The 15,590-nt window shown below is 40.0% G+C and overlaps 1 protein-coding gene across 5 annotated transcripts in view; it reads left to right on the forward strand.

Annotated features, from left to right (window-relative positions):
- The window catches only part of qsm (Zona pelucida superfamily protein qsm), a 304,012-nt gene extending 294,106 nt beyond the window's left edge, over positions 1-9,906 (forward strand). For 4 of the 5 annotated variants that reach the window (XM_084606240.1, XM_084606242.1, XM_084606241.1 and 1 more), the window contains exons 7-9: positions 128-278; positions 557-707; positions 4,280-9,898. In XM_084606240.1, the coding sequence (XP_084462366.1) occupies positions 128-278; positions 557-707; positions 4,280-4,473 (496 nt within the window). In that variant the 3' untranslated portion in view covers positions 4,474-9,898. Of the gene's footprint in view, positions 1-127; positions 279-556; positions 708-4,279 lie in introns of all 5 variants that reach the window. The other variant, XM_084606244.1, reaches the window with a different exon arrangement.
- Positions 9,907-15,590: the final 5,684 nt, after the last annotated feature.

The following is a 15,590-nucleotide window of genomic DNA, read 5'->3' on the forward strand; positions in this document are numbered from 1 at the left end:
ACAGTGTTTGTTCTAAGCAAATAAAAGAAGCTAAAAATAATGCTGCCCACCCACACCGACAAGTGACAATAATTACGCACTATTATGTTTCACATCTATCGTATTCTTTTCCCTCCTCCCTCCACAGATGCTCTATCGACCCCTACATATTCGGCAACTTTGAGACTCTCGACGGCGGAGACACGCTTTCGGCGAAGTTCAGGGCGTTCAAATTTCCAGAATCAAACTACGTACTGTTCGTTGGGACCGTCAATGTGTGCATCAAGGAGTGCAAAGGCGTAAGACTGCTTTCCTTATATGCCTTCTACCTTCCTCATTTTCCTTTAAAGTACTTCATAGCTGTTAACAATTCCAGTCATTTTGGATCGCTAGTCCTCTGTCTCGTCGGGTTCCAGTTGTGAACATGCTCAGTGCTGCAGCACGCGTCCGTACTCTCATTGAACGGCGTATTGCAACCGAAATTAACTCATTTCATAGTGCAAAATTTGTCTTTTACTCATGGAGGTAACAAACCTGATTGGACTTTGTTTATTTATGCCTGCATTTGTTCCGCCAGGTTCCATGCGGAAACGATCAGTACGGATACGGTCGCAGGAGGCGTTCTATCCCGCCCGAGATCCCAAATGACCCTAACAAGGTGTTCGAAGTAGAGCTCACAACGTTCCTTAAGGTCCAGTACAGGGACGACCTCTTCACACTCAAGAAAGGTGAGCCTGTGCACCTCAGTCATGATCGCTTACGTTTTCTCCTATCTCTTCCACCTTTCTTAATTCAAAGTCTTGGCAGGAATTAAAACATTATCTATTTCTGTTCGCGTGAAGGTTGATGTTTTTCGATTCTTTGCAAGATATTCGTTAAAAGTATGCCCAACATCACTCTATGCAACCAAAAAAACCTTATAAGGAAAATGAGTTGAAAATTCAACGAAATAAAGACACTATATTAGCGGAAATACAAAATGCATGAACTTAAAAATGGTAGATATTCAATATCCTCGTCGCCAATGGTCTTTGAGCATCGAGCTTCATCTCTCTCTCTCTCTCTCTTTGAGGAACAAGTTAGTAGCAGAAGCCAAACGCATCACTATCGCAATACATATGTACTCTATATGCGTCATAGAAAGAGAAAAACTGAAGGATAAGCACTTACTCATTGAAACATATCTCTTGGCATGCAGACATTCATTAGGGCCCCCTATCGAAATGTAATCTACAAACCACCTGCTTACTATACTAATAAAACCCTTCCAGTAGCTGACAGACGACCTGACAAATGCAAAGTTAACTTTTGTGCCCCTCATGAAAGCAAAATTTAGCACAGAGGGAAAACACGACAATTTGTGATTTGAAGAAAATGGCGACACTCGAATACAGACCACCGGCTGAAGTTTTGGTCACTGGCGAACCTTCAGTGATAACTGCTCAGCCAAGAAGCCTCTGAGCGCATGCCTAAGCAAATGTGAGCGTTATCGCTCAAAAGCTTTTGCTGTTTTGAATGCAGTACAGGCAATAAAAATGAGGAGCTTGATGGATGTGTCGGGAGGGCAGGGAAGAAATTTTTACCATTTCCTGTAAAGCGACGTAAATGCTCATGCGCATGGCTCGGACTGCAATTGGCATCGCTGCCATGAACGGTTGGCCTGATATAATTTTGAACGGTGTCTAATGTGGCTAACCATAACTGGTGCCTTTCAGACTTCTTTTTGTGCTCGTATTTAGTGGCCAGTGACTCCGCAGAGCTAAATTCAGTACGAGGAAGGCGATCGAACAATCGTAATAAGTAGTGTGTGGTCGTACGTAGGTAGCTTCAAGTTTCTGCCATAGCCTCTGTAAGAAGCACTGTGAAGCCTAAACTGAAACACTAAAAAGCAAACGTAATTTTATATGATTATCCCACTTCTGCCAAATAAGCTGGACTGCATCTATTTTGCTTAAACGCACTGCAATACTGTGCTCTGGAGCTTTGTGCTGCATTGCTACCGCCACTAACCATTGAATTATAAGCCACATGGTTTGCATGTCTAGATAAAGCAACTACCGAACGTTGCGCACAATGCAGATAGGTATGAAGCTATGAAGAAAAGTAAAAACACCGACGTAGGCATATTGATTTCGGTCTGTTGTATTGTAACTTTAAGCTTCCTGCCATTTCGTCCCTGCGAAGCCCACATGCAGGTTCTTTGCAGATGATTAAGGATAAAGGAATTGAAGAAAGAATGAAGCAAATTGAAACCAAGTGAGCATCCATTTTGCTCATTTAATTTGAGGAAGAAGACTGGGGGAAGAAAGCAAATATCTGGCTAGCAGGTATGCACGATGCAGCATTCCGCATGATTGAAGTTGTCCAGACAGGACAGTCTATTAGGTGAAGGTGGGAGGGTTCTTGAAAATATCATGAAACAACAAATCTCAAGGGACGTATTGAAGAATTGCATTGTAACAGCAGCTAGTTGTTAAGGTTTTCTTTGGCTTATGGGGTTAACCTCCCGAAACGACTCAGGCTATGAGAGACGCCGTAATTGAGGGCTCCAGATATTACGACCACCTGGAATTCTTTAACGTGCACTGACATCGCGCAGCACATGTGCGCCTTGCTTCCATAGAAAAGAGGCCGCCGCGACCGGGATTCGATCCCGAAATCTTGGTTACAGCAGCCGAGGGCCGAACCATGCACTATGCTACCATAGCAGTATAAACCGCTAGTTTGGTCGCCGCCATTGCTACGGCAGGCGCCTTTGTCTGTGCGGTACGTAGTGCTATCACTGGAGCAGTAGCAAGAAATTTCAACTACACTTTCCTGAGGTCATAACCTAGCACACTGCTCAAATAATGGCATGACCCTGGAAGACGTGGTGAGTTATCAGGTGCGGCTTCTAATGTGGCATAATTGTACGAGATTAACGAGTTCAAATAGGAGAGTTGCAGACAATTAACCTAGCTCAAATTCTGCTGGAATAGTTGGACCTAACATCGCACCTAGTCACAGTGCAAGCGTACGTAATGCGTTTTCGCATACGTTTTTCTTTTGTGACATGCTGTAGTTCTGGATAGATAATCCTCATGACCGTCACTGACCACAGCTTATTATGTGTAAACCTGTAGTTCATGTCTAAAAGAACGTTCATTTGGGCTAGATTGTACATGCTATTTGAGGGATAAAATAACAGCGCCAAACCGAGACACAAGTAAGGCCGATGCAGGACAAGCGCTAACTTCATTTGGCTTTATATACCGCGAAGGCAGCAAATATAAAGAAAATGCAAGGCGTGCCCTCCGAAGACCGAAGCCAACTAGCCCGCTCGCAAGTACTACTGAGCAAGGCGTGCGCAGACTGCAAGAGCACGCACGTGGCATTATCCAAACCGTTCAAGAAATAACATCTAGCTTTGAAATGGCGTACTGAAGTAGCACTCACATAATATTTTCCCTTCGTTTTTATTTGGAATGCTTCCACATAAAGAAAAAAAAAGGGAAAAAATGTATGAGGGATACTTGAGTACACCTGTTGAAAACTGTGATTTTTTTAATGGTTTGGTGGATAATAATAATTGGTTCCCAGGAATTATTATTATGAACCAAACCATTCAAGAAATAATATCTCGCTTTTGAAAAGGTGTATGCCATGTGCGTGTTCTTAAAGTCTGCGTATGCCTTGCATTTTCTTTATATTTGCTGCCTTGGCGGTGAATAAAGCCAGATGAAGTTAGCGCTTGTCCTGCCGTTTTGTGTCGGTTTGACGTTATTACTTTGTCCCTCAAATACTACAGCTCGTGTTCAGCGCGTTGCTTCTGTTGCTTCATTAACACTGGAGGGTTTTAACACTCGGAGCCTACTTCTAGTCGCTTTGGAGAATCGTCGCGGTAAAAGCCTACATCACTGTCGTTTGCGGGAAATCTCTGCTTGCAAGGAAATATCTCGAATCAACTCTGTCTCCTTGTTTCATATGGATGTGAGCGCCTTCTCTTGCTCACTGGTGTCGTTCTTTTCCACTGCTGTGTCGGCCGAGTGTGAGTGATATCTGGTGGCTACTGGCAGCGGGCATCGGAAGCGCGGCAATTTCCAAATAACATTTTGTGGTGCAGACAACGATAAAGCAAAGCTAGAATTTATACACATTGAAATGTCCCGCCATACAGAGTTATAAAATGCGTGTTGGCTTTTTCGGTCTTTCAGTAACATTCTAAATTGCCAAGTAGAAAACGGGGTAACGAAAAACAGGGATTGGATTGCCACATTTACTTTGGACAGCGTAAGGAGCGCGACGTGCTTGGCGTTTGCAGGGTCCATATCAGGAGAGTTCGACGCGCGGTCAGCCAACCAGCTGCCTCTGAAGCAGGCCCTTCCCGTGGACGGGGACACGTCTTTCCTGGACCGTTCCGCAGCCAGTTTGCCTGTCGCGGCTCGCGACTGCTGCACGCTTCTGCTTGGTCTGCTTGTGGTGGCCGCTTTTACGACGCTCAGGCTTTCCTTTTGAGTGCCCACTTTTGTCGTCCAAGCTGTACCTCGGGCCACCGCTGGCTTCGTGCGATTCCGGGAGGTTGGAAAAAAAAAGAAATTTAAGAACACGCTCATTTGTTGGCTACCTTGACTTTAAAGCAAGAAGGCTTAATTTGTGTTTGTCATATGTGCGTTTCCATAAAATATTAAGGCTGATGTTTGTTATGCTCAAGATGCAGCGCTGAATGAGGTAGAGAAAGTTGAAGCATTAGGCTGCGTCGACGCAAGTTTGTTGCGGTGAACCATTAGCTCGGGTAGGCTTTCCTGAGGTCTTTGAAAGCAGAGATTGTTTTGTTGGCCATGCAACATAAAATTTACAAGTTTAAATCCATTTAACAGCACTGGCTTAAAACAGAATGATTACAGGTGCTCATGAGTTAAGCAATTAACCAAATGAGATTATGGTTGATAACTCTGCTTCAAAAATCTTAAGGTGTCATCACAATAGTTTGTTTTCTCAGTGTAGGAGCAACAACTAAATCCTTTTAGTTGCATGACATCGTGTTTCGGTCTTTTAAAATGATTCTGACACACCCAGTATGGAAGTTGCAGTGCTCATATAGCCACTGTAGGGACTCCAGTACATTAAACATAAAGTATGTCTTGTTTAAATGCTCTTCACAGCTTAGAAAATTTGATATATGCTTTCTTCAGGAAGGCATAAGTGTCCAAAAAGAAACTTTATTAATAAATATTCAGAAAAATTTCCTTGGAAGCTTGAAAGAAATAGAGAAAAGGAAATTTTGATTTCACTGGATTTCTGTTTCGTCTTACATGAATACTGCTTCATTTATTGGTGTAAAAAGAGGTAATTTTCTACGTAAACACGAAACCTTTTGAGCACTTCGAGCATTTGTATTCCTCGCTTATAGCTGAATAAAATATTCAAGGTTCATTCCGAGCTAAAGGTTTTTATGTTGAGTCTGCTTAAAACCTTCCTCAGATAAGCTTCTCTGTGAGGTCAAGATGTGATGTTTTTGTTCAATATTTCAAATGATAAATTTTATAGATTGAAGAGGCTGAATAGTACATAAAGTGTTGATTCTGGGCAGTTAGAGATATATGCCAGATACCAGAAAATGTCCCGAGACTGAAATGAATGCGTCACATGTGTTAAGTAAAATGTCAACATGAATGTAGAAGGGTAGTCATGGCACCCACAAAGTAGACCGAAAATTTCGTCCAATAGGGTTCTGCTCCTCATATACATCATTCACTATTTTTGATGTGGATACAATTTTTATGCTTGGCACAGCAGCTGACTAAGTAATATTTTGCAACTGCTTTCTGCATGGTGCAGTGTTTAAAAAAAAGTAAGCAGAGGTTTCTTAGCAAAAAAATGCTTTTAAAATGCTGCGCTCACTAAATAGCTTTATTGATAGTTTTTCCCTCTTGTCATCACTTAAAGAGCGTGTCCTATGTGCGGAAATGATCGTACATAGAGTATAGTTTGCTTTACCAGTATCTTTTAGCCTGGTGAATGGTAATCATCATGTCACAACAGAGGCAGCTATTTTGAATGAAATGTGACTTTTGTGCCACCTGTGTTATGTTGTCTGAAACTGTCATTCACCTCATAGTGTTAGTCCACAACTGCAATCTACCAGCCAGTGCTAAAAAAACAGCGATGCACATCCTTACTAACAGCAGTTGAACTACCCAAAAGAAAACAATGAGTTGACATAATCAAAAATGGTTAATCGTATTTACGCTTTGTTAAGTAGAACATAGAAACTACATCAGTGTCTGCCTTTAGCTTCGGCTGAGTTTTCCTCAGGCACTATACTTATTTGGTCATTTTGTTTTTGACATATGCGCGCACGGTCATTAGAAAGAAAGAAAGAAAAAAATCATAACAATGTCATCATACGAGGCTTAGAAACGTTTTCGTGATTTTACTTCTTTGACATTAAGACTCTTTTGATGTCAGGTTTCAGGATACTTGCCAAAGGGAATGTTTCGAGACAGCAATGACTTACGATCAAGTTAAAAAATAAAAGGAGGATCACAGATATAGAAAGGTCAGCTTAGCGTTATAAATGTTTCTGTTTTTCCTGGATAGGCAGGCCTAATTTTTAATACTTAATTCTCTAGATTGGGGCCCTTAGGCAGAATATATAGTGGACGGAGGAGATGGTCCTGCAGCAGAGTATGTTGCTGGGCAGGTGATTTCCAGTCAATCTAGCATGTACAGGGCTGGCAGACAAAGGATAAGGAGAGAATCAGTTCAGTTTTACCGTTTCAGGTTTCACTGATCTGCAAGCACTGCTGTTCCTTGATAAGCGTTCTGTTCGGCAGCAATGTAATGCAAATCGATAAATTTGAGCAATAATCGGCTACCTATAATTTTTTTATTTCACAATTTACCTCGATACATGTAAGTTAAGCATCAGCCACCAAACTTTCACTAAATCTTGTTAACTTTAGTAAGTGGTTACTTCCATGTTACTTCAAGGACCCCTTGCTTACCCCAGTGCTACTTCTAACCGGGACAATTGGCTCTTCTCATGCCATGGGCTGGTTGAATTGCACTTTGTATTTTGTCCCAGCGTCATGATGAAAAGCAGATTCATGAATTTTAATAAAGCAGCAAAAACTGTGCGACAGGGTACAAGATTGTGCAAGACCTTTCTGTGTTCAAGCTTTATGAGCTATTTAAAATTATTATATATTTTTGTGGTGATGGTTTCTGACTCCACGCAGATACACTTCATTCAGAGGGCTCACTCGAAAACACCATAATACTGGCGTGCATGCTTGGCGACGTAACATTTCTTGATGGTATGCACGCTTTGCGTGTGCTCTTTTTATTTGTTTTGTCAGCTGTTCTTTTTCACACAAAAGCCATGCCCCTCCCTGTACAGACTGTAGACGAGACTTGTACAGTTTTGTAAGCAGCTGAGACAAAAAATCTGCAATTTCTTGATTGCAATCAAGAGGTTTGTACAGCACCAGTTTGTTTAGTTTTTATTTGAATTCTCAAGTTAGGATAAGTTTCTTTGGCAGTTCTGCAGCAAGTGATTTATTGCTGTTAGCAAAGTGCTACAGAACTTAACTCGTACTGCTGAATTCCATAGAACACAGTGCTCAAAGCTTCTCTTAAGCAACTACAAAAGCAAAGGTTAGGATGTTATCAACGTACAATGAAACATTTATTGTGATTTAAAAATACAATTATGTCCACACTCATGCACACTAAAGTTCCTTGTGGTGCCATAAAACTTTAATTAGCACTTCGATTCTTTTAGTAGCAAATTCTGCCACATTACAGCTGCTTAAGCATTATTTTTTGAGATTTAGCAGAATACAAATCTCAAAAGATGAGAAAGACTATTCAAGTGTCGGAGCAAGAACAAGCCATGAATGGGCCTTATTCAGTTGCTAGAATTTACCCAACAAACATACCAAAACAAAATCTGAAAAGAATAACATAGGTGCAAAAATATAACGAACAAATCTTCGAGTTCCTCAATGCCCTCGTTATAACCATTATGTAAAATCTGTTATTTGCCTTCCAATTTCAGATGTCCGACTGAACGATGTTGACATCTGTGTTAAACCCATGTTTAGCAGAACATTTGTATCATCTTGAAACCTAAGTTTAAAAGGCCAGGTTCTACTCATTTGATGCAAAACACAAATTATTTCTTCACCCTGTTCTGCAAGGTCATTAAGAAATGTGACCCTTTATCTGGCTTTTAATATTTTAAGCTGCATTTACTTTCCAAGGAATCAAATGTGTCTATTATCCTGACTTCATTCTCAGGAGTATGTCAGGAATTTTTGGGTTTCATTTCAAAGCATGACTACTGTGAGCTGCTTTTGTCATAATGAAAATGCAGTTCTATATCAATGTTTGTGCATTTTCAGAAAGTAAGACTTTTTTATAACTCTACATCTGTTGGGTTAAATTTTTCAAATAGCCTTTGTCTTAATTCACTCAGAAAATACCTATAAAATACAATGGACGCAGAATTCTATGGGGTAGATTTGCATTGATTATCTTCTGTCACTAAGGCCGCAGCTTTTATATTTTGTGCTTGAAGAATTCATGAAGTATATTTCACTCTTCGAGCTACATTCTTTTAAGGAACATATTTGATATTCTGCCTGTCTCTATCCATTGCAACTATCCCAAAATTTCATCAACGCACAAAACAAGTCTCGTAGTGTGTCCTTAACATAATCATTGTAGTTCATGGTGACTGATCTATAAAATGTTGTCTGATATTGTCAGTTTTTGTCCATAATTGTTTAGAGCATTTGATATGAATACCCTGCTTCTCCAATGAACAAAAACCCGCCCAATTCAAGTTCATGTTATGAGACATAAAGGAGTGCATTAATAAAAAATGTCAAATATATTTGTACTGCCAGTAAAAAAAATATCTTCGACTCTTTCGTTGTGAACATACCCCCATCTTTCTTTTGGTTAAACATGAAAAGCAAATAGCTGCAACAATGGTAATTAAAAGAGCTGTAACAATAGTAATAATTGTGGTCATCTTACTATGTTGAAGTGCTGAAATTACAAATAGCACAAGCATATTTTCTGAAATCTGAACAAAAAGTTCTTTTCTGTTCTATATTCCAATCATAATGCACATGAAGTAGGTGCCACTCAATTGTATTGCATTTTTCTTTCCTGTAAAAAACCTTTTGGCTTCAAAATATGCTCACCTGGTACGTCTGGCTACACATGACATTGTCCATTTGTTGCAACTATGAAAAGGTGCCATCACATGCTTCCCATTACCATCGTCAACAACATCATCAACCTAACACATATAATATTATTGGCAGTGAACTGTTATATTTGAGAGCTCTTTACAGAATTTGGCCCTTTTTGTGTGCTAAATTTCAATATTTGTTTTATAATATAATAAACATTTGTTTTGCTTTAGAAGCGTCTTCAGGTTAAAATTACAAAAATGTGACTGACATGAATCAGTATGCTTTAATGGTATTTTGTTGTCTTTCCTTTCAACAGTTTATAGGATTGTCCTTTGCTATTTTGCATAGTGCACAAGTGTTTATGTTGCACAGAACACATCTTTGTGAGCCTTGGCAGTCTGTGCTATAATTTGAGAAAATTGTTTTATTGCAATTGAATGGTGTTTTGTGTTTGGTTGCTACATCCAGGTTGCTGGAAAATGTATACACTATTTGTCTGGTTGTGATTGAATTTTGTATGTGTTTCTATTCTTGTCATTTTTTTACAGGTGTTTTGTTGAATGAAGGACATCAAAATGACCCCAAGCATTTTGGCCACGTGAAATTTCAGTAGTGTTTACACCCTGATGACATTACTAATGTACATACGTTTAATGTTCCAAGAGTGTAGCATATAGAGGTGCTGGCAAATACAATGCGAGATGCCATGCGAAATAATAAAGGAACGCCTTAACATTTTTTACCTACAGCGTTTGCGTGAGTTTATTTCTCAGCCCTTCAAATGCTTTTTTTGGGCATGCAAGCGGAACATTTGGCAATAGCCTTTAATTATAAGTAAGCTGCTTGCGTCAAAAAATGCGCTAAGGTGAAAGGCTCGCGGATGTACTCAAACGAATCAAGACAGTCACAGCGGACTTGATCCTGACCTTGGGTAACATCAAGACCTAAGAGAAAAACAGCAGATATGATAAATATGTGGTGGAGATTTGCGAGTGTTCCAAATAACAGTACATCTTGCTTGAATACTTTTTGTGATGACAAACCATGCAGTGCTACAAGTGTTCAAAAATTTCTTGTGTGATCAAGTTTCGGGCAAGATGGCTTTTCTTTCTTTAAATGCTTGTTTCCTCAAATTTTAAATTATGCATATATATATATATATATATATATATATATATATATATATATATATATATATATATATATATATATATATATACATAATCAGAATGTCACACTACTTTCCCGATTGTGTATTTTATTCTAACAACAGTTTCTGAAGGTAGACCATCCTTCTTCAGGGTAGAATTCTCAGTTCTCAATTCTACCCTGAAGAAGGAAGGTCCACCGTTCGAAACTCCTGTTAGAATAAGATAGGTAATCGTGAAAGTTGTGTGACATCCTGTTTGAATTTCCCTGGCTCATCAGACGCAATCAAACTATATATATATATATATATATATATATATATATATATATATATATATATATATATATATATATATATATATATATATATATATATATATAAACAACGCTCCCACCATCGCCGCGTTGTTTTTCCTTCTCCTTTGCATTTAATATTCTTTATCCCGATAATCACCATAAAACTAATTCTCAAATACCAACAAAACATTAAAAAAAGTCCCCAACGTTTGCCTTGGAATCGTAGACTGTAAGCTTCATAAAACTATATATATACATATATATATATATATATATATATATATATATATATATATATATATATATATATATATATATATATATATATATATATATATATATAAAGAACAATTCAGAGACGATCAGGGCAACGCGCTCAGCTGTCGTCGAAGTGCATAACGCCTGCCTCTCTTGGCTGCTCCCAATAGAAAATTCATAGGAACCCTCTAGATAAAACACAAATACTTGAACACTAGAGAACTGTGTGATAACAACTGCGCGTGGTTGTAATCATTCGAGATAGACATTCTATCAACTCGTGCATGTGTTACAAGCTAAATAAACAAACCTTGAACATGCAAACATGTCGGCATTGCTATTGAAGATAAGTCATTTGGGAAGCCAAGATTCATTTTATTTATTAAAACGTTCATTTGCTTATAATTATATTTCATTTATTGGCTAAAAAAATTTATATTGACATATTTCAGTTAAATCTGTTGTCAGGAATAGGTGTTGCTCGGTAGAAGATAATTTGTCTTGAAATAACGGAAACCTAACGTTTTTACGGAGTACTCCCAACGGCAGCCGAAACTTATTATATGCCTGTTCGTTTTTGTATTAGGGAAATAGATGGGGCATATCGGAAAGATGCATGCAAGCGAAGGAGTTATTTACCGCAAAAATATCGCTCTAAGGAGCCCGTGTACAGCATCTTCCACTCAGAATTAGGTCTTTCGCAAAGCTCTGTTCGCTGAAAACACAGGGGGCGGGACGGAGGAAGGCCACCCGCACACAAGCTCTGACTTTCAACTAATGTTTATTGAAGGAAAAAAGAACGGATTTAAACGCGTTTAAAAAAATATCAGTACAAGAAATGATCTAAACGACTCATGGGAGGGAAGATATCTGAATTCGCGCAGTTAGTGTATTGTTTTAAGTAGCAGCTTTTTGTCGCAAAGGCTCAGAAGACTGTACGTGAACAATCTACGCGCTAATCTGTCGCGTGTTTATAATTGTTTACCACAGAAAAGCTTTGTGATGAAAAAATAGAAACAGAAAAACAACAAAAACGTGTCATCGTCCCTTCGACAACCGCTTCGCGTTGCACTTACTGAACGCCCTATGTCAGCGATGGAGTGTCGCAAGAGATTGAGAAATCGCTCTCCTCGTTACGAGAAGCAACGTGCCTACTTATAATGAGCACAGCTCATTGCCTTATCCGTCGAGGCATGACAAGCAGCTCGCCGTTCGTCGCCCCAATGGTCTTTGCCGAGTTGCGATATACCCAACGTTGGACAGTATGCCGGCGTCACGTTGCTCTATTGCACACTGTGCCGCTGTTGGTGACGCGTTTCGTAGCTGGCAAGTACGAACTTAGCTAACATCCTGGGCTAAGTCACAACCATAGTGGGCCTCCGGATTGCGTTAGCCAGGCAAGAATTTCGGATTTCTTTGTTTCTACTTCCAGAGTCGGGAAAGCAATTTGGCTGCTACGGTGTTAGCTGGAATCTACTAAAGGAGATAGCAGATTTCGAAACAACTGTATACTGTTTAAGCGTGTGGGAAAAGGAGAGTGCACTGTGCCAGTGCGGTATCCCCTAACTAGAAAACGTGAATATGGTGCATTTATAATTCATATTATCCAAAGCAAAATAACTGTATAATCAACAAACATATTGTCTTGGCTATGGTTACTAAGCTGCCTGAAGTTGTTCTAAGAAGGCTGATGTCTGCATATCAAACGGAGGTAAAAAAGGTAGGGGCTTTATTTACATTTTCTCACTGGCCCTTTTCACCTGTTAGGTTAAAAGTTCACAAATAAATCAACATTCCCAGCGAAGCATAAATTGGGTTTGTGCACCTGACATAGAGCAACAATACTTTTTTTGCAGCATATAGTACGTCTGCAATGTTATAGGGCCTTAAACTGTCTGAGCATATTTGATTACAGTCTAATTTTATGACCGCGCGTTCTTGGAAGAACGAGAATAAAATTCTTATTGTTTCTAAGCCTCAGTTGAAGGCTCTTTAAGAAAGAGGGGAAAAAAAAGGGGGGGGGTTCTTCTGGAAAGCTTGCGAAATGTATCAGACCCTGAAGGAAACTGGTTTAATTTAGCTATTGAAGTGAACCGTCAGTGGAACAAAATTATTATTATTTATTATTTATTTGATATATACTGCTCATCTCCTTGCGGAGGTTGTTGCAGGTTTGGGGTATAAAATGAAAGCACAAAATGACAAATCTTGGCAGTCCACACTTGCTAACTTTTTACACAATTTTTATGGCGGTGTGTAACAAGAAATAGAAAAGAAGAGAAGGATATGATACAATACAATACAATACAATACAATATGATACAATGCAATACAATACAATATGGTACAATACAATCACCCTTAGCACATGTTTCACAACATGTAAATCAGTCTTGAACTTGCGTTATTTTAAGAATCCAGAAGTAGAGTTCCTCTCCCATAATCGCGCTACGTTACTATATTTGAGTTCGGCTAGCACTCCTTGTCTCCACAACTTGTTTTATTCTTGCCACTGGGACCCGTTTCAGAGTAATTGCAATTCAAGAGGTATGAGTGGGGCTTCGTCATGCTTTTATGTTGACGATCAACACAGCCATTTTATATAAGTTAGAACGAGACTATATTTTGTTTGTTTTGGGCTCGTGTCTCGTGTAGAAGTTTTGTTAGAACACACTCTTGCGACACCGCCTATTTGAACGAAGCCTGCTGCAGGTGTATTATTGCAGAGGTGCTGACGCCCTTCGCTGTACTACTGAAGCAATCACGGCCTCCCTCATTCAACAGCCTTTGTGTATTTTACACCCTTAACGTATTTGCCTTTGGAACCGCTTGCTTTGGCAAACTCTGAGCCGGAATTTGCGGAAGAGGTCAGTGCAGGGACATTGCGAAGGCGTCCCTCGCATTTTGGTTGTGTTGACACGGTACACTGGACCTGTCTGATACATGACGGGTATTGCGCACGCCCAAACTCCCTGCTGTTTGCACTTCAAGCCAGAGGTTGAATGCTTTCTGAGCCGAGATGCCAGCGAAAAAAATACCAAGTTTCTAAGCCTTCGCCAATACATGCAGCTGACCCAGCATTCAGTAACCCTTCAAGCTATGACGCATTTTTCTTGAAAGGTTTTCGTTTCTCGACCGAGAAAGTTGTACCACTGATGAGTCATTGCAAGTGATGCTCTCAAACAGTGTAAAGTTCCCGACAGCTTTTTAACTTTGGTCATTTATTCGCCAATCCAAGTACGTGTTTCTTTCATTGCAACAAGGATATCCAAGACATGAATAAGAATTTAACTCCAATTTGTCATTAAAGCTTTTCTTGAAGCGCACAGATATCAGAGCTGAATATTAAATTTGTCTGAACGTATCTGGCTGAAAGAGTGGGGCTTTTATTTCTGGCAAGAATTTACAGTGCAAGGCAACGTAACCGAGACAGAGAGACAGAAAGAAAGCGCGTACACCACTGAAGCCTGAACAATGCGGTTCGCGGGGACATAATGTAATTCGTAGTGAATTTCATATTTATCTTAGTACGATCGCTCCTATGTATATACATTTGATATAAGCCTTCAACCTTCTGCAGTGTATGATTTGTTTTTTACTGCAAATCTATAAAAGCTAAACAATCATTCTAGGACGATGTACTCGGTGCAAGCGAAATCCGAGGTGTCCGGGCTAAGAGTGACGTCATTCGGGCACCTAGCTGCATCAAATTATCTCCATTGGGAGGCTGGCTGTTATACACACGCACTGTTGGCCGGCGCTATTCACTTTGCAGAAGAGTGTTGCTGCCAGAAATATTTTTTTTTTGTCGCCAGGTATGGAGAGAGGTTTCTTGATCTTTTTGTTTAGGTGCAATGTCTTCAATCTTTTCTTCGTTTGTTCTCTTCTTTCGCTTGCTGTCCGGGCATTCAGCATTTTCTACTTTACCTCACGGGGCTCGTTTGTTTGCACCGTCAATTTGATTTGACATGGTGCAGCCCAGGTGGCGCAAATGGACATTTATTGAAAGAGCAATGCACGTGCGACCATGTTTCTATGTTATTCGCTTACAAAGCTAAAATGATTAATATATTTGCGGGTAATTGCCATAAAGCGGCTGAGAAATTTGTCGTAGTGGAGTACTAGAGAAGAGCGCTTATTAGTAGAATCTTTACCACTCTCCAAGCCTTACTCAGATTGTTTTTGCATTTTGCCTGTATCAAAATGCAGCCAACGGGTGAGTATTGAACCCTCGACGTCAATCCAGGTAACAAAAATATATGTTACCCGTACCTAGTACTCATAACCTTTTAGTGACGGATCTGGTAGGAGAGGGGAGAGTATATTCATCTCGGTTAGATGCGAAGTGACAACGCTGTTTTGATGCTTCACTGCTTCCATGCTGTTTGGGGGAAAATGCCAAGTAACTCGCTGACTCGCATTGTCCAGAGCGGTTCTCCCCACTAAACATGCGAGCAGAGATGTGGCATGATTTCCGAGTAGAGCTCCGGCAATGGGGGTTCAAAATAGGATGGTCGCGCCCTGCGTGGAATGAAAGGGCGAAAGCCTTCGCCTCCGACACGTGAGGTCATTTATATGCAGGATGCCATGCCACTACGAAGGAAACAGGCCGATTATAACACCCCGTTGGTTGGTTGGTTGGGAACTTTGGGATATTCACGGGGGGTGGGGGGGAACCGGACACGGGTTATGCCGGCCTAATATCGCGATCGCGGC

This window comes from Amblyomma maculatum, chromosome 6, assembly GCF_055883805.1.
Source record: "Amblyomma maculatum isolate TAMU_Amacu chromosome 6, ASM5588380v1, whole genome shotgun sequence".
Lineage (NCBI taxonomy): Eukaryota > Metazoa > Arthropoda > Arachnida > Ixodida > Ixodidae > Amblyomma > Amblyomma maculatum.